Below are 23,805 nucleotides of genomic sequence, written 5' to 3'. Positions count from 1 at the left end.
AAGCTCAGTGGTGCAAGGCAAAGGAAAGGGTAGCTTCAAGTGCATTTATCAGCACCCAGTATGTTTGGAGCTAAAAAAACCCTAAAGCCCCCATTCAGCAAACCCTCAATTTTTACAGCCCCATTATGTAATGACATTTAAGCAAGTTATGTAACTGAATGAAACATTTATTAAGTTCCCTCTTAACTAACAGTGGAAATGCTATTAATTCTTTCCTGTATATCATGCATATAGGCATACATCATAATACATAAACTTCACATGTTATCTCTTCCAAGTTTAGGAGTGATGTATCCCAACAAATAGGAAGTCAGGCAGAAATGCAAGGAGGCATGCATGGATGAAAAATGAACTCCCAGACTAAGCCAAACACAAACAGGAAGCCTGCAGAGGATGGAAGCAAGGACAGCCTGGGAGGAATACAGGGGGATTGTCCAAGCAGCCAGGGATTGTCTTGGGAAAGCTTAAGCCCTAATAGAACTAAACTTGGCCAGAGACATCAAGGTCAACACTGGGACTTGGACCAACCTGGTCTGCTGGAAGTGTCCCTGCCCATTGACTCGATCTCCTCGAGTGTGGCCCGGCTAGCTCAGTGATGAGGTTTCTCTTCACTCGAGTTTCGAGCCAGCATATGTTTGTGGGGTTCACTGATTTTCTTCAAGAATTCAAGTCTACAGAGCGAGTAAAGGAATCAGGGGGGGACTCTCTCTCTGTTTGCATGCCACAGTTTATTTCTGTGAAGGGGAATCCAAAGGACGAGAGACAAAGGATTTGGGGTCTGGGGGGTCTCTTTTAACAGGGTTTCTCGGAGGGAGGGAACATCAGAGAAAGAACCAATTATTTTTCTCAGTTAGTACATCTTACAAACTTTCTACAAATCAAGGTTACACACACCAAGAGAAGAAATAACAGACACCAACTTCTTCAAATGCCCACAAAGGTGCAGGAGTATTCTCCACAGAGGGGCAGAGGGGGGGAGAGGGGGCGGGCTTGGTTTCCTGGCAACACAGGGGGGAAAGAAAGGGCAGGCAAGGTAAGCATGGCCTCTCAGCTTCCATAGCTCAGAGGCATTCTGGGACAGGAACAACAAAGTTACAAACTTGCGTGTTGGAAAGAAGGGTCTCTCTTCTCCCAAGCCCGTGCTTTCCTGGGCTAAAGAAACTTCAAGCAGCTGGAAATGCCAGCAGGGTCTTCTCTTTTCTCTGTCCGGCCTCTCGCCGTGGGGCTGAGGAGAGAAACTTCAGTAACCGTGGTAACCTGACACCAGGTAAACAGGAGAAAGAGAAGCTGGGGGGGGGGGGGGGAGATCCCAACTAAAAGAGGGGAAAAGATATATTTCAAGTTATCAACTACAACAGGTTAGTATTTTCCCTTGTATAGAAACCTGCTGATAAGAATTCAATGTGACAACTGAAATAGATTTTCCGTTGTCTCATGATTATTTTTTCCCCTAATTTTATATAATGTGAAACATTTATTTAGTTAAATAGCCTGAATTTCATATGTCATGAACAATTAAGCATATGAAAAAATTTAATTGCTAATGCAAACTGTGTCCCTTTACATAGGATGTAGTGAAATTATTCCTTCCATACACACGAGCTCTGTCCCACAAGAACTCTGCTGTTCTCACAGTACCACTATTGATCCAGAAAGATGGGGAAGCTTGCTGTAAAAGTAATGAAAGCAGGATCCTGACCCATCCTCTAATTGTCCTTTCTTCATGGATCCAGCCAGTGAACAGGAACAGTGTGAACACCGGAAAACTTAATTCTGCTGACAAATTTTCAAGCTTGATGTCCAAAAGACATGGTATTTACCAAGTTGACCATTTTATGGATGACTGCTCCACTGAAGAAAAAAAATATACAACCTTTCAAATAGAAGCACAAAACTGTCTTGAAAAGCAACACTATAATTATATTACTATGTTTTTATAGGAACTATAATTATTATATATATATATAATATAATATAATTATTATTATTATTTATAACTATAACACAAGTGCCAAGTTTTGCTCATGACAATCATCAGTAAACGATTTTATGGTCTTTTGTCTTGACCCATGAGATTTTTCATTTTATTTTCTCTTCTCTCCCATTGAGGAGAGGGAGTGAGAGACCAGCTGGGTGAGGGCCAGATCAAGGTCAATCCACCACCCAACCTTCTTCAAACTTCACTTACTCACTGTAGGCTTGTAATACAAGATTCCCTAGGTCAGTGTATTTCAAATTTTGTATTGCAGCCATAACTGGTTGCAAAAGTCAAGAGTTAACTGAGAAATAAGAATGCATTCATGTGATGCTGACGTATGAAATTGCTGATGCCAGCACATGACTTTAATTGCACTGACACAGAAGTTTAAAGCAGAGCAGCTATTTTTACCAGCTCCTTACACACATTCCTAATTGCAAAATTAATTTTTTTGTTTAGAAGAATTCACTTTATAAAAGTATTTCAGCTGAAAGAGAAAAACCCTCTGAAAAGGCAACATATTTTCATAGAAAGTTTAATCAGGAGAGCTATTTTGGATCTTTTCCCCAAACATGATATATAGTGAATGATTTAACACATTTGTGAGCCAACCCACTATAAATGTTTATGAAAGACTGTAATTTTTAAGTATTTTAGAAAAAAAATAACTGGAATTCATTAACACAGCTACTTGCAATCATGGAGAACTTGGGAAAATTTGGGGTTCTGCAGTCTTACTGTCAGATGTGTCAAGAATTTCATCATGGTTGAAATAAAAAAGTGTTTATCCTTTCCCTCTTCATTTCTGAAACTTTCTTGTTATTGGCTGCGATCTTTCTTTCATTTCTGTGGAGACCTCCATCCGAAATGCTCCGGCTCCATTCCACTTCCTTCTTACCTACAAATATCTCCTCTGTTGTAACAGGACAGCTTTATAGCGCATACTGAAGCAGAGAAAGCAACTGCAGACTGTCAGATGGAAGAACCCAGCTGGTTTTAGTGTGATCGGTTCCAGGTAAGGGAATCTAAGAAGGAAAAAGAAATAAATAAAATAAATTAATAAAATAATCTTTTCTAGGGCAGTGGACATCTGAGGACACTAACAAGTAGATGAGGGCAAGGGAACACTGCAGAAGTTATTACATGCCACCAAACGTGGAACTAGATTCTTCTTGAATCCAAAGTCTAAATTGCTAATAGAATTCAGGGATTGGCTGCTTCTAGCTTAATAGACAAAGTGTGGATTAAAAATCTTGTTTCATATATGTCAACTAAGGAAAAGTTAATCTAACAGTTTACTTAAGGAGTAACAATATTAGGAAACACTATTAACCAGACTCCCAGAGCTCCAGTCCCTGCTTCAGAATGAAGGAATACAATGGACAGAATTTAATACTATGCAAATTGTGAGATTACAAACAAAATAAAATATCTATTAAATATTTATAAATATGTTTCTATGGTGCTTATCTAAGTCTGAGTTTCTAAAATTATGGTAAACCTCACTGACATCCTTGAAATTGATTACATTCTTGCTGTAGGGCTATAGTGGATATCTGAACTAGTTTACTTGTACTGCAACTTACTGGAAAGTATAAGAATATTAAAATTTTATATTTAATATTTCATTGGTTCTGATTATTATTATTTTATTGCATGTTCTGCCTCTTTACTTGGAGCAGCTATTCTTTATTGCTGTGTGGCTTTCTATAGTGAGAAGACATCTAGAAACATGCTCGTGGGTTTCAGTTAGACATTATCATCTTCAACATCTAAGTATTTTTTATTTTAAACTATGCTTTCAGTCTCTGACTCTTTAATTTGTACACATATATTTGTGTTTCCTCATTACACCTGATTTTATAGATTAAAAATCCTTAGTAGATGAACCTATAAGCTATGAAGCTTATATATTGTGCAAGAAACAGCATATTAAAATATTGACATGATACTTACTTAGAACAAAGTTTTCCACATACATTTTTGATGATTCTTACTATCTCCTAACAATGTTATTTACCTTTTGCAGGTAAATGATTTCTCATCTGAGAATTGCCACATCTTTCTTTGATGGTAATGACAATGCCCAAGTCCTCATCTCCCTTTGGCTGTGTGGGTTAGCTTACAGAATCAGATCATAATTCATCGGGGCAGAGGTAGAGTCACAGGTGCTTGAGGCAAAGCACAGTGGGAAAATTCCTGTTGCCATTCACTCCTTCCTCTAGGACACTGGTAGAATGTGGTTGTTTATGTTCTGAAATGGTTTTCCCGGGCTGGACTCCCTGGGCTTGGACTATAAGGAAAAATATGGATGCTCACAGCCCCTGGGTGTTTGGAAACAAAGCCAAGTGAAAGCAAGGCCTCCCTCCAGCTGCACTCTCTGCAGCCCCCTCTGTTCCTGCCTCCTGCCCTGAGGGCCGCGGCGGCTGGACGGTGTCCTGTGGGCAGAGCCTGGATCCTGTGGGCAGAGCCTGGATCCTGTGGGCAGAGCCGGGATCCTGTGTGCAGGGCCTGGATCCTGTGGGCAGAGCCTGGATCCTGTGGGCACTGCCTGGATCCTGTGGGCAGGGCCTGGATCCTGTGGGCAGAGCCTGGATCCTGTGGGCAGAGCCTGGATCCTGTGGGCACTGCCTGGATCCTGTGGGCAGAGCCTGGATCCTGTGGGCAGAGCCTGGATCCTGTGGGAAGTGCCTGGATCCTGTGGGCAGTGCCTGAATTGCCCAGGCAGCGCTTCGATTCTCCAGGTAGCGCCTGGATCATCCAGGAAACCCCCGTCTCCCTCCCAAACATACCCCGCTTTGGGAACCTGGTGATTTCTAAAATCTATACAATTGGTGAGAAACCTCATCAAGGCATGTGATTGTGAAAAATTAAAATTCCTGCAGGAGGAGATGAATCACAAAAGCATCATCCAACTTCCATCAGCACAGGCCAGGGCTGGCAGGACCCACAGCACTGGGGCAGCTTGTGTCTGCTTCCTGGGGGAATTTTTTCCCTCCAGTTCCACAGATTTAAAATCAAAAGAAAGGGTGGAGAGAAATAGGACATAAGGGATATGTTTGCCTCACCTGGATGAGCTCACTGCTCCCTGCACATGGGCAAGATATTGCCAAGCACAGGACTTGTGTGTTTTTAAAAGCTCAGGCCTCAGAACATCCTTCTGGATCCCTGCTCCAGGATCCACAAGTAATGCCACCAAACCCAAGAACATCCATCAGGGAGCACAGATACAAATGCAAATCCGCCCTGTATTTGCCAGGTTTAATTGGTTGTCCTTGGTGCTGGAAAAATCAAGATCTGGAGTTGCCTAAAGCTCATCAGGAAGGTGACGGATTTTTGCCTGCACTAATGATGTGCAGCTGCTCTTCTCAGATGTTATTGAAGGACTGCGACTTTAAAATCAAAGGTAGAAATATCTTCCTTGTTTTGTGGCTTGGGCTGCCTTCCATTCCTTGGAAAGATTAATGTAGATTCCCTCAGAGAACAAGGTGGTTTTTTCTTAGCAACAATACCTAGGGTTTTTTTTACAAAAATGGAAGAGTCTCAGAGCCTCCTCTGGAATCCCTTTGGTGATATAAAATTCAAGTTGTTCATCTCTTTTGGCCCAATGAAAGGACTGTCATGAAATTTAATCTGTGACATGCAAACCCACTGTACCACCAAGCAAGTCCTAGATAACTCATCATTAGGGGACCATGTGCTCATTTGAGATACTTCAGAACATGAAGACATGATTCCAAAGCTCTTTGTTATCCAGTCCTGAAATTAAGGTGTTAGAAAAGAGAAAAATGTTCATTTTATGATTGTGTCAGGGCCTGAAGTTGTGTCTAAGGTTGTGCCATCTTTGGTTCATTGTTGTGAACCTCAACAAGATAATGAAGAAAAGTCGATGAAGAAAACCCTCTTGTCTAACTGGTGGGAATTTGACTCTTAAGAGAAACAATGGATGGGTCAATGGATGGGAACTTCAGCTGTGAAAGAGGAACAATACTCACTGGAGCTGAGCTCAGCATGGAGTGGCTCTCATGAGCCATTGTGGCCTCATCGCACACTCTGACCAAGCGTGCAATGCCATTGTAACTGGGAAAATTCCAGTGCAGTGGAGGAGATCGAAGGTGTGGTTCTGTGGAGGAAACAGAGAGAAGGAAAAGATGCACTCCATTTCCATCCAGGGGACAGTCTGAAGGTGCCCGGCCTGCCCCTCCCACCTGAGCACCGTGTTCCTCCTTCTCCTGCTCAGCAGCTTTTCATGAATCTAGGGGTTGGTGTGTGTTATTTGATACATTAACTAATAAAACCAATTTGCTTTGCAATCCCAAGTGCCTTTCAAATCTTTTGTGCACAGGCATCGTCCAGAATCGTCAACATGAATGGGAACAAGGGTGGGATGCCCAGAGCACAGAAACTGGTGCTGTTTTGAATGTGTGTGAGAGAAAACCTGATGCTGTTTGGAGTGTAAATAGGAGAGAAAGTGACACAAACACGGATGGGGCTTGGGCAGTGGAACATGTGGTTGCACCAGGAGAGGGAGCGTGTAGCTGCCCCGAGAGAAGCTGTTCTGTGTGTGTCAAGTAGTGAAGATTTAATTCAGATACCCAGTTGTGTGGGTGGTCCCTGGTGGCTGAGAAGCTGCCATTTGCAATGCCAGGCAAGCACTCCTTCCCTCAGAGATCCCCCAGAATGATCTCTACAGCAGGCAGCTATCTTGGAGGAGAACTGGGATGGAAGAACGGGGTCCTGCATCAAACAAACTCCTTGTGCCACAAGTCACAAGGACTTGGTGTCCCCACATCCCTCCCGGCGCAGGCAGCGCCTTTCTCCTCTGCCCCACACAGCACACACTGCACCGCCCCAGCAACCCAAAGGCTTTGGCATTCAGGATCTCCCCCCAGAACGATGACTATAGCGCAATGAAAAAAGCAACCACTCAGTATTTATTAATTCAGTCCTTTTATTGCAACAAAACCATCTTACCTAGACTGGTCAAACTAATCTCTAGGCCATCAGAACACTAATTTCACCTACAGAACTTTATTATTTACCTATGCTAGCTAAAGTTTTCTCCCCTCCCTCTCTACCCACCCTCTTAACTCCCTTGTGTTCCCTGTTACCCCTCCCTTGGTCCCCCCTATCTCTAACCCTCCCTTGTTCTCCCTGCCCTCCCTCTCCTGATCTCTATGGCCGGCTTCACTGCCTCCGGGCCCTGACGCCTGTGGCTCTGTGTTCCCGGCATCGCCGGATCACAGCCGCCACCCTGCTCCGGATGGCCCGGGAGCCGCGCCGCAGCGAGTGCAGCAGAGCCCGGCCGCGGGCCCTGAGGCTGTGCGGGGCCGCTGCCCGGCTCTCTGCTGCTGCCGCCTGCGCGCCAGGGGCTGCACCAGCGGCTGGCTTTGCCATCTCTTGTGGCTGGCCAGTGGCACGCACAGGGTGCTCCTTAACTTGTGGAGCTCTGGCCGGGGCAGCACCTGCTGGCTGGGTGAATCTGGGAGCTACCAGGCCATCAGATGTGCTTGGCAGCTCAGCATCTTCCCCATCTTCCAGCACCAAGTCGGGGTCCATCAGCAGCTGTGGGTAGCGGGGATTCACCCAGATGGTGTGGATAATGATGACATTCTTATCTTCCCTTTTCACAGCTGCTTGATCTTCGGTTTTTGTGCCGGTCCAAAGCTCCAGGAGTTTGGGGTCAGAGCTACATGTAGAGCTGGTGTCTGATGTTGACATCAGCAGCGGCAGCAATGCCGAGTAGCTCTCAACCCCACTGGTGCTGGACCGGACATCCTCTGAGATGTCCCCCTCCTCGTTCTGCAGTTCTGGCAGAACTACCCTCGGTGCTGCCCACTGCCCGTGAGCTTCCTGTGTTGCTGAGGGGCCGGGGACGCAGCTGGGGCCGTGCGGGGCAGCTGCCCCGCTCTCTGCCCCTGCTGCGGCGGCTGCTGCCGCCGTCCCCGAGCCCGTGCCCTGAGCCAGGCCCAGCTGCTGGCCGCATCTCCAGATCACAGCCAGCACCTTGCTCAGGATGGCAAGGAAGCCGCACCACAGCAAGTGCAGCAGAGCCCAGGCGCAGGCCCTGAGGCTATGAGGGGCCGCTGCCCGGCTCTCTGGTGCTGCCACCTGCGCGGCAGGCCCAGCCCAGGAGTCACGGTGCAGCAGTTCCCTCGCCCATGGCAAGCCCGGCCCAGGCCCCGAGGCAGCTGCGTGCTGCCCCATCGCCTTCTTCGGAGAGGTGTTCTCTGGCTTTGTGGATGAGCTCGTCTTCATGTCCATAGACATTTCCGACTTGCTCACACTCCGCCTTCTCCCGGGAGCCGCTGTCTCCTGCCGGAGCCGCTGTCTCCTGCCGGAGCTGCTCTCCTGGGAGTGGGCACCGCCGGGCTCTCCGTGCCCTTTTATACCCGCCTGGTCAGGGCGTGGCCCCAGGTGTCACAATGGGCTCTGGGCACACGCAGCCTCCTCGTCACAAAGGGGAACGGCGTGGGTGGGGTCCCAAGTGTCCCAAAGCGCTCTGCGAACAGATAAGAAGTCCATAATTTCCCCCTTTATAATGTAGAGTGAGACGCAGGAGAACTCGTATGGTTCAGGTGGCAAAGGAAAAAAATCTGATGATGAGCTATTGGAATACAATTTGGAAAAAGGGAGACCAAATACCCCTGAAGGGCTGGAGTACTTCAGTGTCTCCTTGGCTTCAGTTTAATTCAAAAGGCTTCATTTCTAAAGTGATTAGAAGTGAAACACTTAAAACCCTTTGAAGTGTGCTTTTTCCTTCTTTTTTGTGAAGTGTGCTTTTTTTTATTCTTTTGGTCTGCTGGTATTGTCCCTGCCCATGGCAGCAGGAGTGGAACAGGATGGGCCTCAAGGACCCTTCCCCTTCTGTGATTTTATGAAATTCCAGTCACCGTCGGCTTATGGCAGAGATATTGCAATGGCAATATTGTCTCTTTTGTCTCTGATGTTGAATTGTTTGGAATAAGAGAACCACATAGGACTGTAGGATAACAATTTTTGTGGCAGTAACTGCTGTGTGCAAGAGTTTCCATTTGTCTTTCTCAATAAATATATCATGAAGTTGTGATACTCTGCTGGCCAAAGAAGATACTACTTTCAAGGCCCAAGCTGCCCAGAGTGGATGTGTGGTGAAGGGCCTGGGCCACCCCTAAAGCTGGCTCAGGAGTCTGGAAGTGAGTAGGGGAGATCAGCACTGAGGGTCAGGCTGATTGCCCAGCATTGGATGGGGATGTGGGACCACAGGAGCCTGGCTCCACTTTATTCAGGGCTCAAGATGGACAAGTTGCTTGTCAGTGAGAGTGAGCTGGCTGCTCTGATGGGACAGGGTCCTGGACATGGGGATGCCTTGCCAGCCAGGACTCTGCCCTGCTGAGTCCAGGGATGGTCAAGGGGGTGATTAGGCAAGACAGTGGGCATGGACTGCCATGCTGGAGGCACAAGGACTGACCCAGTACTTAGCTGAAATGGATCCCCTTGTTCATGGGCAGAAGGTAAAAGCCCAAGATGTACAATACTATTTTGGTCAGAGGGTGGTTCGAAGAGCTGTAACATCTATTGAGAAAAACCATTCATTATGAAAAGGCAAGATATTTCATTTAATTTCTTGAATTTCCATCTTCTTTAAAGAAAAAAAAAGTTCAAAGATAAACAAGTATGAATCTCATAGGACTGATTAGTATCTATGTTTCCTAATTCAATTTTTAAACTTGTGTGTTAAGCAACTAAATTAAAACATGTTGGTAATTGTGGGTTGAGGCATGTATTATCTCCATTAATAGTCTTTATTATTTATGAGATATAGGCAATATTCAAATCTTTGCATAAAACTTCTTGGCTAATGCAATCTAAATACCTAAATATAATTAGTGGAACAGTTTGTTCGCATAATCATTGCCATGGGCTGTAATTAACATAAATTTTAATTTCATGACCTTGTAGAAGAGATTATAATTGCACAAACCATCATTGTGCTGAGAATGTTTTCCTCTTGAATGTTGTTTCTTGAAGATGATCACAGTAATGCTTTGAAATTATTATTATTGTAGTACTCGTCTGCATTCAGAGAATCAGAGAATGGTTTGGGTTAGAAGGGGACCTTGTAAATCATCTGGTTCCAATCCCCCTGCCATAGGCAGTGGCACGTTCCTCTAGACCAGTTTTTTCCAAACCCTGTCTAATCTGGCTTTGAACACTTCCAGGGATGGGGCAGCCATCTCCAGGAAAGCCATCTCCAGGACAGCTTCTCCAGGAAACCTATGCCAGGGCCTCACCACCCTCACAGGGAAGAATTTCTTCCCATCTAACCCTGCCCTCTGCCAGTGGGAAGACATTCCCAGACCCTTGGAAATAGTCATTCTCCATCTTTCCCATGTGGTCCCTTCAGAAACTGCAAGGCCACCATTAGGCCACTCCAAATATACCCTGGCTACTGTTCTTTGGGACAATTTACCAGAGCCTTGCTGGCTGGGATTCTAATTTGTTAATCCATACATCTTAGATGCTAGTGAATGTTCAAAGGGAACAAATTCTTTGATCTGTACTCCACATCTGGTAGCTGGGTATCAAGAGGTTTGCTTAGTGGGAATGATGGAATTGGTGGAATTGTGGGATGGAATTGTCACGCACCTAAAACTTTTGTCAGGTTTGGGCACATCTCTCAAGTACCAGCTATCCACTGCCATCTTGGTAAAGCAAACTCTGCCTCCAAAGAGATTTTTTCAGGCTGTGATCCATTCTGTGATTAACTGCAAACCATGCAGTGGGGTCCATCCTGCACCATGTTAGCCTGCCATGCCAGTACTGACAACTGGGCTGAGCAGCACCACTCGCTGCCGTGAGCTCGGCACAACAGTTGCCCCTAATCAGTCCTGACTGTGTCGGAGCTGTGCCAAGGAAAACATTCTGTGGAGTTGCCAGGAGACCTGGCAAACTCAGGTGAATCATGCCTGGCATGCACGTTGAAGTGAAACTCTTCACAATTTCCACACTTACCCAGACACCCTGCAAGAGCAATGTGATTAACCCTTTGGCTGAAGAAAGCTCCTCATTCCTTGGCTATGGCTCTTTTAGCTGGAGAAAGGGACACCAATCTTTCAGCTACTCAGGAAAATAGAGCAAATGGAAATACCACTGCCATGCAAGCATTTCACAATAAGTGGCTCAGATATCAGAAGTGCCCAGCCTGAGACTAGTTGCTGGTCTAACATACAGAAGATGTTTTCATGTTAGTAAATACTTCCTGCTGTTGTCTATGTAAACCAAGATCAATGCATTAAGACAAATCATAAATTCTGGAGAAGGCTAAAGCACTCTTGTGACAAGATAGCCAAAAATAATTAGTGTAAAATACCTATATTGTGGTCATGGCTTAGCTTTTGTTTCCCAAGTCTAAGGGCAGCTATCAACAGGTTTTGGCTGTACTTATTCTCTAAGAAGAATGTCTTCAAATAGGTGCCAGCTCTGTTCAGCTCCATTATCCCTGAGGACAGTTTCCAGGGCATCCTATCCACTACTTCCTTAAAGAACTGAAAGTTTGCTCTCCTAAAATTTAGGGTCCTCATCACAGCCAGACTCTCAAGTGCTCCTGCAAATAAAAGTCAATATATAGACAAATGTTGACAGAAGCCATTTTGAATGAATACAGGGTAAAAAAAAATAAGGAGCAGTTCTCATGCCAAGGATGAAAGCCCAGCACTCAGAATTCACAGCTGGCACTCACTCCCCAGTGCTGCAGCAATACTGAGTCCCAAGGCACAGGCAACTGCCTTTGCCATTGCACCCTTTGCACTCTCCTGAAAAAGCAAGCACTGGCACACTGCTGCTGTCCTTCCCTACACATGGATTTCAGCACAGACCTTCTTGCTTCTCATGTTGTGCATTCCCATTTGTAGACTGCAAAGGCAGTGTGATCAGGAGATGGTTCTTTGCTACACTGCATCACCAGCAGTGGAGACTATTCCATCCCTGACAATTCAACAGGGTATAACTTAGAGGAGGAGTAAGTCAACTGTAGCTGAAATTAGGATCTGTTCCTAATAATTTCACAGAAACGTTGCAGGACTTTGAACACACCTCCAATACCTGCTCTGTTTATGTGGCTGTAAAATGGAATTGTTTCTAAAAATTGTGCTACAGCAAGTGTGCAAGTGTGCTACAAGGCTTAAATAGTAATTCTGCATTAAGTACTTTTCCTTCTCCAAAGGAGCGGTGCCTTCCATTGTCCGTGGAAGATCAGAGATTTTTCCCATCCTTTCATCACGGGACAGGAAATGCAAGGAGCGGGCAGAACCCGGTGTGTGCCGGCAGCGACCGCCCGGTGTCCCCCTTGTACCGCAGAGCGCTTGGAGCGCCTCCGGCCCTGCTGCTGCTGCTGCTGCTGCTGCTCGTGGGACTTCACCGTGAGCCCGAGGGATCGCCGCTGGAATTGGCCCCCGGCATCGCCCGCTGGGAATTCACACCTGAGGGATCACTTGCCTGGGAATTCACACCTGAGCGATCACCGCCTGCCAGAACGTCACCGTAGTCATCTTACCACGGGAGAAGTCTGCAGAGGAACAGCAAGCTACAGCTGAAAGATCTGTGGCGTCAATTATTCCGTGGTAATTCCTCACCTGCTGGGCACAAAAAGAGATTTAGCAGCTGCTTCTTCCTCAGCTGAGGAGTGTCCTGCGTGTTTCAGTTCAAGGACCCAAAGCACCATTTCGTAAAGGTGAAAAGCCAAAAAGCACAAGCTCTCTGCAGTGAAGCTTCCCTCCCAGAGCTGCTGTGCACTGCTCACACAGTGCAGAGGAGGCACCAGAGGGTGCAATCGCTGTCTGCTGATGAGTCCTGCCTCAGAGGAATCAGCAGAGAGCTAGAGACTAGGAATGATTATCAGGCTCCCTGGTTTATCTTCTTTCTTGCATATTGGACTAGTGAAAGGGCTGTGGTATTGAAATGAAATCATTCTTTGTGACAGCTTCCTCTAAGCTTTATTCTCCACTTAAGATTCTTCTGCATCCTGGAAAAGACCTGATTCCCCTTTGCTTTGTGTTCATCTTCTGCTACACCTTGGCTGGTAACAAAAGAATTACTGAACTGCTGCTTTGGAGTGGAGAGAGAAATCACCACAGCATCATCAATGTTTTTTATATTCTGAAAGGAAACTTTGTCATCTAATGAAAAGGTTTACAAAACTCAAAAAAGCTTTCTAAAGAGAATTATTCTGGAAGAATATTTACTAAGTACAAGATTTTTTTCTAGAGAGACTAGAATATGTTCACCTTTATTTACCCATTTGCTGCAGAAGGAATTATGACATAGTTTTGGATTCAATATACCCTTTTAAATTCTTACATGTGAGATTTAATATATCACTTTAATGGTAGTAGACCCAAATGGAGAGGAAAAAATAGATTATTTTTCTCAAAATAGCACAAATCAATAAACTAAGAAATAAAATTTTGTAAACTAGAAATTATGCCAAGTCCCTTTATTTCTTGAATAGATATATGACCAACTTAAAAGGTGACAATATCTCCTCTCTTATAAACCCATTTCCCTGGCATTAAAGCTAGGAATTCAGGCACCTTCTTACTGAAACCTTGCATCTTGCATTATGTGATAAATTCCCTTGAGGTCATGTTACATATTTAGAATGAATACCTTCATTAAATTTCCATGCTTTGTCTTCCCAGACCTACACAGTTTGGACCTGATTTGTTCCTTCCAGGAGTGGTATTTGCCATTCAAAAGAGCCAGTCCTTTGTAGGTTAGGGATACTGTAGGATGTGACTATTGAGAAAAGCACCAAAGAGGAGAAGGAAAGTCCTTCAGACTTACTTTTAGTGTTTGTGATACGCCTTTTGGTAATAGAGTCTCTGGTAAGTATCCATTCCCTGTGGACATGTGGAAGGGACAAAGCAAATAAATTGATAGAAAAAGATAGCTAATTAGCTAATTTTATTTTTTTATTTTTTTATTTTTTTTTGTGAAACGAATTACAGGTGTTTGTTCCCAAGTACATCTTTTTTATTTCCCTAAAGTCTATTGACTAGAAGTAGTCATAAAGGTATATTTGCAGGCAGAATTTGTTGACATTTACAGGATAACACAAATAAATCCATGATATTAATGTTTTCTTCTTCACATCCAGACAATTGTAGTCAACTTGCAAGCAAAAATAACCTCTGCTTATTCACACAGAACTGTTGTGGAGGATTATTCTCACTATGCTCAGAGAGTATGAAGATGATTCAGAGTGGAAGTTCACATTTGTACAGATATTTGGGAACTCAACTAGTTAGAAAGAGGATAACATGAAGCAAGATTTTATCTTATATATTTTAAGAATATAACATTAAACAAGTGTCTAGAATGGCAAAATATTTTTCAGCATATCTTTATAAAAGAATTTGAAAAGATACATTGGAAGCTAGGACAAAGTAGCGTCTGAATGTTTATCTGAACTATTTGTGATGGTTTGAGACTCAAAATGTTGGATAAAATTCTCATAAGATTTGTAGTTTCTTCTGGGATTTCCAGTTCTTATTTATTCTGATCCTAATCTTATGCAAAGAAAGAAAGGAAGAAAAAAATCCCATGTGGGTGTCCAATTTACAGTCTTAACAAGACTGGTGGGAAAATAGCTTTAAAATCAGCGTCCTCAGTTTCTGAAATTCCTGCAGTGGATCAGCTATGCTTTAGTAACACTATTTCTATAAAGCATTACACTCAAAAGGAAACTACAGCCTATAATTCCAAATATCTGTGAATTTTAAGTTTCTTCAGTCATTATTTAAGACCTGGCACTTAACAACCTACCTACACATTAAGAACCTCAGCAAATACATTCCCTGTCAAAATTTGAGGGCATGAATTTCTGATTCAATATTCAAAATGGATCACATCCTTGGGAACTTCACATTTCTTTTATGTTCTTGTTCACACATCTGCATATGCATCTGGAAACATTTCTTTGGGTCAGTAGGTAAAACTGAGTGGAATTTGGATCCCTGGAAAATTCCTCATTAAACAAAGAGCAACACAAATTTTACTGGTTATGTGGCCAGGTGATTTATGAAGCTCTGACATGGCTGTGTGTGTACATATGTGGCCACATATGCTCTAAGGAATCATCAGTTCAGATGTTTGGCACTGTTTGGCCTCAGATCTATTGGAGATGGATGTCCATAGGTCTAGATGGAGACAGGTCTAGCTCTTTCTCAAAAAAGATATACAGCATTGTGAAGTAGATGCCTTCTGTTGGAACTAGTTCAGACTGAATATTTTTTCCATTGCCTTTATCTGATCATGTTAAGCAGACACTGTAAAAACAATATTAATAAGTTTTAAAAGAAATAGACAACAGAGTATTGTCCTTTGCTGTATTTCTGTTGTGCTCCCCAGTTCAGTGAGTCCCCCAGTGAGACTCTCCCAAACCAGATGCTGCTTTGCTTGCTCCCCACCTTCCTCTCCCCGTTTCTGGGGATGGAGTTGAGAACTGGAGACACAAAAGGTGAAAATCACCAGTTGAGAACAATTTACTGGAAAGAGCAATGAGAGAAGAAAATAAGTGGTAAAAGCAACAAAATTAACAACAGAGGTGTCCAAAAAGAGGGTGAATTACATGCAAAATGCTCACCAGGCCTGGGACAAATGAAAAACAACTGTGGACAGCTTCCCTCCAGCCACCACACTTCAACACCCTTCTCCTTTTCCCCTGCCCTGGCAACTACCTAAGGAGGAATAGAATAAAATTATATCCTGGGCATGCCCCCTTCCACTGGTCTGGGCTGGAAGCAGGACAACTTACTATCATGAATCCAGAAAAAAAATTAGTATTTCTTGCTTAAGTGTAAAACAGTAACAGAGCATGCCAGCTATGCCCCTGTAGAAGTAGTGTAAGCTAAGTTATCATTGAAGAATTTCATACTGCCTGTCAAATAGAAGAAATAAAATATAATCCAGAGATATCCTCTGAATAATTTTTGTCTGAGTGTTAAGGTGCTGAAATTATTCCAGGGGACTCCATTCACATTCGACCAAAATGACTTGACATTTAGGCATATTTCTGCAACATCTTGCAGGTTAAAAGGTAAAACCAGGATAATTTGTTTCTGCTTGTCAAGCACAATAAATCACTGCTGCTATAGCTCACATAGGGAAAAATCTGTTCCTGAGTAATTTAATACTTAGAAGTAATAAAACATCCTTTAGTAAAAAAATGAAGTAAATAAAACTAAATAAAACCAGGATTACTGAGGTAAATAGCAGACTGCTGTCATGGACAGATGCAAAAACATGATCATTTGCACTCTAGTGAGGCTGGAATTAGACTGGAAATGTATCATATCAATAATGATGTAATTGTGATGACTTGATCTTTATGAAGTGCCTCAGGATGTGCTAGAGACATTACCAGTGAGTAAGAATAGGTGAGCCTTAGCCTGAATAATACACTTTAAGAGAAGGAAAGGAAATAGAAGAGAGGAAGTAGGAAAGGGGAAACAAAGAAAAATTGGACTAAATGAATGTCAGGGGTTTCTCACATATGAGTTGACATCTATTGCTAGATCAGTTGTGCCTGGAGGTAGAAGATACCATGAGTTGAAACTATTTATTTGCTGAGCAAACAAATCTGGCAAGGATAGAAGTTGTCCTGAGTTTGTCCCTTACACTCAGGTGCTCCACGCTACATCAGTGCAGATTGATGACTCCTCAGAGTCTTTGAACAGTATCTTTCAGAAACCTCAATATCCAACAGACATTTTTGCTTCTTGCTTCAAACCACAAATCAGCTTGTGTTGTACATCTGAACTCTGTGCACCAGGCAAATGCAGGATGAGGACACTTCTGCTCCTCAACATTCTACTTGTTGGTTTGTTTTTTAATAATCAGAGCTTGCATTGCTTAGAAAATTAGGAAACCCTGAATCCTGCTGAAATCAATGCTTCATCTGAGTGCATGGTTTATCCAGAACTGCTGAATCCCTAATCCTTACATGGAGCTCTTTCCAAACAACCAGACAATCAGATACACTTTGGTTCAGAAAATATTCTTTACCTTCCCTGTATGTTACAGAAAACTGAGACAGCGTGTGCTTTGGTATTGAAGAGGACTCCTGCAATTATATAGACATAACATGAGACAATTTCCCCCATAGGAAGATTATATTGCCATGGTAACCAAGAAAGGAAGTTGATTTAGCATTGGAGTTCACATTTTCCTCAATTTCTATATTAGTATTTGCTCATGGCAGTTACATCATTTAGAACCAAAGAACTTTAATCAAAGTTATAGAATTTCTGGAAGCAGAGGGAGTTTGCTTACATTATGGGAAAGTAGTATTTCTCCATTCTAATGAGTAGACTTTAATATAATTGGAGAATGGTTTGGCTTAATCCTTAAAGATCCTCTGGACCAAGCCTCCTGCCATGAGCAGGCATAACTTCCACAATGGAAGACAGCAGAGCGGAGCAGTGACTTTTTTTTTTGTGAACAATGCAGGAAATAGTTTTCTGTTGAACCTGCAGCCTGTGGAAGTGAGCTGTCTTGGGGGAAGAAGAATCTGTTAACAATGATTGTCAATGAGGGTTATCCAGCCTACATTGCTCATCTGATTTCCCAATGCCACCATTACAATTTGGGATTACATCAAGCAGATCAGAAGTGAGCAAAAGTTCTTGGCGTGGGACAAGAAGAATTCCCACATGGCTTTAGTCAATACCTTTTCAAAGCATGAGATTAAAGTAAAGGCTAACACATTCTGGAAAGAAGGTCTTGTCTTTGGTGATAATGTTACCATAGTGGGTTTTATTCTCTTGGTCACAAAGGATGATCCAGAAGGGACCTGTTCTCTCTCAATAAAAAGGGAAGAGTAGCTTTGCATTGACTCAGCTGTTCAAGTGTGGCCGTGTTCTGCTAAAAATATTTAAGAATGAACATTTTTTCAATGCTGAGCACTAACAGAAACAACTGAGAAAAATTATTGTTTGAAGTACTTTTTCCATTTTTCCCCCTTCCTTCTAGGTTTACTTTTCTGTTTTAAACTCAATCTATATTGCACTCAAAGCCTTATATATAGGAAGTAAAGCCTCCTAGTATCTACAGCTGAGCTTGGTGTTATGTTCAGTGCCTAAGATCAAATTTCATTCTTTCTCAAGCAGAGTAAGATAGAGGAAATTGTGTTGAATCATCAGAATCCTCAGCCTTTACTGAGAGCAGTATGAAGTTCTGGTGGTCTCTTAATCTTGAGTACACTTCAGTGAATTTTTTCACCTTTCTATGACACAATTTTCCTCATTCTCATTAGATCCTATTTAAAACTTGCAAGTGGCACAATAGCCTCTGCTAGATTTGACTGATGTAAGAAGCTTTGCTCGTTAGCAAAAACTCCCTGGGTCTGTCAGGTCTTTATCACTTATGATACTCACAGAGCTTATGCTAAAAGAAGTTTCAAGGCAGTAGATATTTGAACACCAGGTGATTGATACAGCAAGCATGAGCTGTCTCAAACCCAGACAAGTCCCGAGACTCTTTGTGGCCTGCGGAAGAAAATTTTTGCTAGTGATGGTAAAAATCATCATTAGTAGAAAAATTTATCAGAAAAAATTATCTAAAGAATAATACTCTGTGATATAAAACTAGAGAGAATCAGCAGGTAATAGTCAAGGTAACCAAAAGCATTTATAGTAAAATAAGGCTAACTAAGCACATCTATCCAATTCCTTCAAAACTTTGTTCTTTATGAAAGGTGCATTCTCCAGGCAAGAAAAGAGCAACTTGTGTCTTCCTTTAAAATGAACTCAGTAGTTTCTGATATTCAGTTCTAGACCATGGTGCTCAGATTCCATGCAAACTTCACAATGAGGCAGAGAAATTAGGAGATCCTGTCTCAAAACCATCACCAGCTTTTGGACCTTCCTCCTGAGTTTTGCTCTTACCAGAAAAGAAACCTTTTATAAATTCATTCTTATTCACATCCAGTCTTTTATGACCAAGAGTACCTGTCCAGTCCTCCTGAATACCTCAAGGTTTTGATATGATTTCCTTAATTAATATCCAAATTTTTTTCTTGAAACCTAATGTTTTTCGTATTATCTTCTCATGAATAAATACCGTTACATATCTTCCCATGAAGATAAAATGGGTATAGTCCTGCTTTTGAAAATGAAAATTCTCAGAAGTAAGCTAAATATGATTTCAAAATCCATAACCTCTTCTAGCCACATTTCACATTTAATTGTAGTGACAGTCATGAGATAATTGCAGTACAAAAAATCAACGTGAAAACAACTGACCTAAACATTAAGAGTTGGTGAAGTGTCCAAAAATTTCATCAAAACCTCAGACAAAGCATACCTAACATGTTAAATCAGGTGAGAAAGTCTCTTGAGAGATAAGGTATCTTAGATTAAATTACAAGCCCAGACATCTTAAGCATTTTATTTTTTGGTGCCTGTCACCAAGTGAGAACATAATGTAAACACAATGTGGACATAGCTTGGTAGAACCTATGGATAATATCTATGATCAACCACAACATTATAAATAAATATGCTGAAATACCCAAGCACCCACAGAGTTGTAAACAGATTTAGGCTGCTTTCTGAATGTAATTAATGTTTATAAAAGAGACTATGATTTTCCCTCTCCTGGGAAACAAAATGTATTTCTAGGTTAACTAGACTGTCAGATTAACAAAAGCTGATTCTATAGATATGTATTAACAAAGAGATGCTTAAAATATAATTATTAAAAACCCCTCAAGATCTCAGACCATTTGTCGTGGTTTTAAACCACTAACTAAGAAAATTACTTACTTCTTGCTGTGAGATATGGATTAGAATAAGAGCAAAACAGGCATACAACTTAAAAGGGGAAAAAAAAAGAAAGTTTATTGACAAACTACAATAATAAGAACACCAGAATAAACTTCCAGAAAAACCTTTCCATCCCCTATCTACCCACTATTCTCTTGTTCACATGACAACAGAGACAAAAACTCTGGAACTCTGATGGTTAAAACAGTCCCAATTCTTGCTAGTCTTTTTACCAATCTTTATAGAGAAACAGAAGTTTCTTCCTGTTAATTTATGGAGTTTCTCACAAGAAAACTATTTTTGTTATAGTTTTCTATTGCCCTAATGTTAGCTGTCCAGAGATGCTATTATTAGAGTTCACTCCTCCCATTCTCACATCACTCTGAAGTGTGTATGGGCCATGCGTCTAGAGATAGCATTTTTAAGGATAAGTTATTCAAAGGCAAAAAAAGAAAAAAAAAGTCTTCTTCATCTGTTTCTGTGAGCTTCACCAGAAAACAGTTTTCTCATGGCCTCTCAGGGCTTCAAATCTCTCAACAGTTTTCTCATGGCCTCTCAAGGCTTCAAATCTCTCAACAGTTTTCTCATGGCCTCTCAAGGCTTTTAATCTCCCAGTACTTCACTATACTATAATTACTCTTTACTCAAATTTACACTTTGAACACTATTCCTCTCTAGATCCTATATCATGAATTAAAGGAGTTCTTTTCAGGACTTCATTGTCCATCTCCATAGTTTTAACAGAAAGATATTTCAGCTTAATTAAAGCATCTTCTTAATTCTCTACCTCTTCTGAAGCTTCTTTTCTTTCCTGTCACTGGTAGTTTATAAAGTCTCTTTTCATGTCGATCACTCTCTCTCTCTCTCTCTGGATAAAAAGATTAATCCGCAAGTCTCATCTGGGTAATGAAAGAGTTAAAATCTTGCCCAGGCTTTTGTAGATGGTTCGGTGATCTCTGCCGAACAGGAGCTGGAGCCGTCTGCGATGGAAAGTTCCTCATGGCTGCTCTGGAGAGTGTGGTCGCTGCTCCAGCCCGCTGCAAGTCCAGGGCCTCTCTCTCTCTTCACTGGGCAGTTTCCAGTGAATTCAGCTACAGCAAAACCTGCAGCCGAGCCAGAGATCGGCCCGGCCCGGGGAAAACCTTCCCCAGGCCCCGCCATCTCCCGGCCGGGAGACGGGGCAGGCCCGGCCCCATCCCCGCCCGGCCGCATGGCCTGGGCAGGGACGGGAGGCCTGGAGCTCCGCCACCCTCCACAGCCAGGAAACAAAGAGAACCCAGAGAGCTCTGCTTTTACACTTTAAGGTAGGGTTCACAAGCTGATCCCACTTTTCAATGGCCTAAACTGCTGTCAATTCCCAGCAATGACCGATAATTGGTCAGGAGAAAAGACTCCAGGCAGTTCCCAGCAACTCCAACTCCCTTAAAGGTAAAGTAACTCCATGACACCATTTACAGTGGATATCTCACTCCGTCCAATATTCCTATATAATAAAAAAATCCTAATATAACATAAAATATTAATATTTAACATATTCATATATTATTAATAAATTAGAATAAACAAACACAATATTATTAATTGTAATTATAACTAATAATTTTATGACTTAATAAATTAATATAACATTAATATATATCATAGTAATTCCTAATAGTTTGGGTCATACAATAGTATCATGTAAATAAATCCAAAATACCTATTTTAGAATTTGTTTTTACCTCTGGGATAATGCTAGTAAATTAAAATTTGTTTATTTCTTTGGCTGTGAAGGTATGAAGATACAGCTAGGATTCCCTCTTCATAGCACTCCAAATATTTTTCTTAGAAGTTCAAAAGAGTTTTTTTAGGTTTGTTGACTTTTTAAAAAAATATTTATGTATCCATTTTTCAGTATTTCAGGAAATAAGTTTGTTACCTGGTCTTAGGTTCTCATTTTTATGGTTTTCATCATGTAATTGGTTTCTGAAGTTACCTGCACAGAGATAATGTAGTGAGTATTGCTTGCATTTGTTGCCAGTATTTGCTTGAGATTGAATCCTGGCACATATAAAAATATGGTAGTTTGATAAGCTTTATGAAAGCATCTTTAACCATGTCAAACCTGGGAAAGAAACAGGAAGTTACAGCTGTGTCTGGAAATTCATTATATGGAATGTCTACTGTGTCTGCATCTGTCTTAAATGTTCTTTATCCAGGCCTTATTTTGATGTTTCTCTGAAAATAAGAGAGCTCTTCTACTATTTCACTTGAAAGTGCAAATTCAAATGTGACTTTCTAACTCTGCTGAAGCAAAAAGCTGTATATTTGGAGGAATCATCTATTTGAAATCAAACTCTTAGCATCATGGAAAGACTGAAAAAGGGCCCATTTCTGCTACATCTCAGTTTCTATCCCAGTATGGATCCCCGAGGGACACCACTCATTGCTGATTTCCATTTGGATGTTGGCTGTTGACTGCTACTTTTTGGAAGTGACCACCCAGATATTTGATTCCTTATCCATCAAACAAAGTCCATCCTGCACATCTGTGTCTCCCCAATTTAGTGAGAAGGGTGGTGTATGGAACCATGGAAAAGAAAAAATGAGCAGATAAATGTGTCTGTAGCTCTTCCCTTTTCCACTGATGCATCATAGAAAGACACTGTTCTAGACAGGCAATGCCAATAAATTAGACATGATTCAGGCTGGTCAGTATTGATCAGAATTGATCAGTCTGATCCAGTGTTGCCTGGTTAGCATTCATTTGTATCTTCATGCTTAAAGACTAATATCACAATATAGATAAGTTAAAATCACGTTGGGAAAGAAAAAGGCAGCTTCTCTTCCTGGAAAATATGCTTAGAGATGCTACTAAATGTTTAGAAAATCTGATTAGATCTAATAAAGTAGTATTTTTACTTGCCACAAATATTAATCCTAATAAAGCTTGAATCTAGTCCCCTGAATCCTAAATTATATTATAGGATTTTATTATAAAACTACAGGAGAAGCTTGAATTGAAAGTTCAAAGAGCCTACATAATGGAAAAATTCTAAACACATTAAATATTACTCTACATCTACTTTTTGCATAGGGTTTCCTATCAAGGTAACACCAAGGGAATTCATCATCAGGCACCTCTTTCAGTTTTTTTAGATTCCAAATGTGCTGCTGGGAGAGCCCAGACACATGTGAAACCATTGAGGGCAAATAGGTGATGCTGGTTTTGCTGTCCTTAGTTCTTAATAATATTAATGGAAATTGTGAGCTACTTTCAGCTCATGTTCAGACTGATCTTCAGCTGAAAAGGGTGAGAGAAAAGAAATACCTTATTGCACTTTTTATCTTAAATTCTTCTACCGGATTCTTCTACCAAAATCCTACCAAAATCACAAGACCAAATACCAGCATCAGGTTCAGGATGAAATAACAGAAGGCAAAGAGGGAATACAGAAAGCCAATGAAGACAACTATTCTTATTCAAAACTAATCTCTAAGCCTGCAAAATCTGCTTGTGTGTTTCAGCCACTCCAGCCTTTCATCCTGAGTCTTGTCCCAATATTAACTTTTCATGCATGTGTGTTCTTGAAGCAAATTTCTTTAGTGTCACAAGACTGCCTGAGGCTTGACTTCAGATCAGGGATATTGACAGCTACATTAAATGTGAAGAAAAGGAAAGCATTTTTTAAAAAGCCCAAGAATAAAACCAGAAAGTTACAGGAAAGCATTGTGACTAGGAAAACCCCACTGTTTCTGAAGTTCCTGCTGTAATACTGGAAATACCTCTGACTGATCCCAGCATGAAAATGATGTGGGAATTGAGACCATAGCCCCAATTGTATTCAGAGCAGCATCATAACCTAGGAAGCACTGCTTTACCAAATATAACGGGGTTTTGAGTTCATTATTCATTTAGAGATAAAAGATGCCTTTGTAAAATTTTGTTCCCAGTAGAAGTAGTGTGTGAATCTGATACTATGAACCGTGTTCTGTCTTTTACAGACTCATATCTGAGTTCATGAGTTAACCTTACATAAATAC

The 23,805-nt window shown here is 41.8% G+C and overlaps 1 protein-coding gene across 1 annotated transcript in view; it reads right to left on the bottom strand.

Annotated features, from left to right (window-relative positions):
* Positions 1–151: 151 nt before the first annotated feature.
* The window catches only part of LOC147651573 (uncharacterized), a 98,867-nt gene continuing 75,213 nt past the window's right edge, over positions 152–23,805 (bottom strand). The window contains exons 2-4 of the mRNA XM_086841989.1: positions 2,877–4,689; positions 1,700–1,851; positions 152–1,225 (exon numbers count right to left, since the gene is read on the bottom strand). Of these exons, the coding sequence (XP_086698115.1) occupies positions 4,294–4,689 (396 nt within the window). The 3' untranslated portion in view covers positions 152–1,225; positions 1,700–1,851; positions 2,877–4,293. The remainder of the gene's footprint in view (positions 1,226–1,699; positions 1,852–2,876; positions 4,690–23,805) is intronic.

Source organism: Cyanistes caeruleus, chromosome 9, assembly GCF_971803275.1.
Source record: "Cyanistes caeruleus chromosome 9, bCyaCae1.hap1.1, whole genome shotgun sequence".
NCBI classification, from domain to species: domain Eukaryota; kingdom Metazoa; phylum Chordata; class Aves; order Passeriformes; family Paridae; genus Cyanistes; species Cyanistes caeruleus.
Note: the sequence above shows the minus strand (reverse complement) of the source record. Positions and strands in the feature narration are given on the sequence as shown.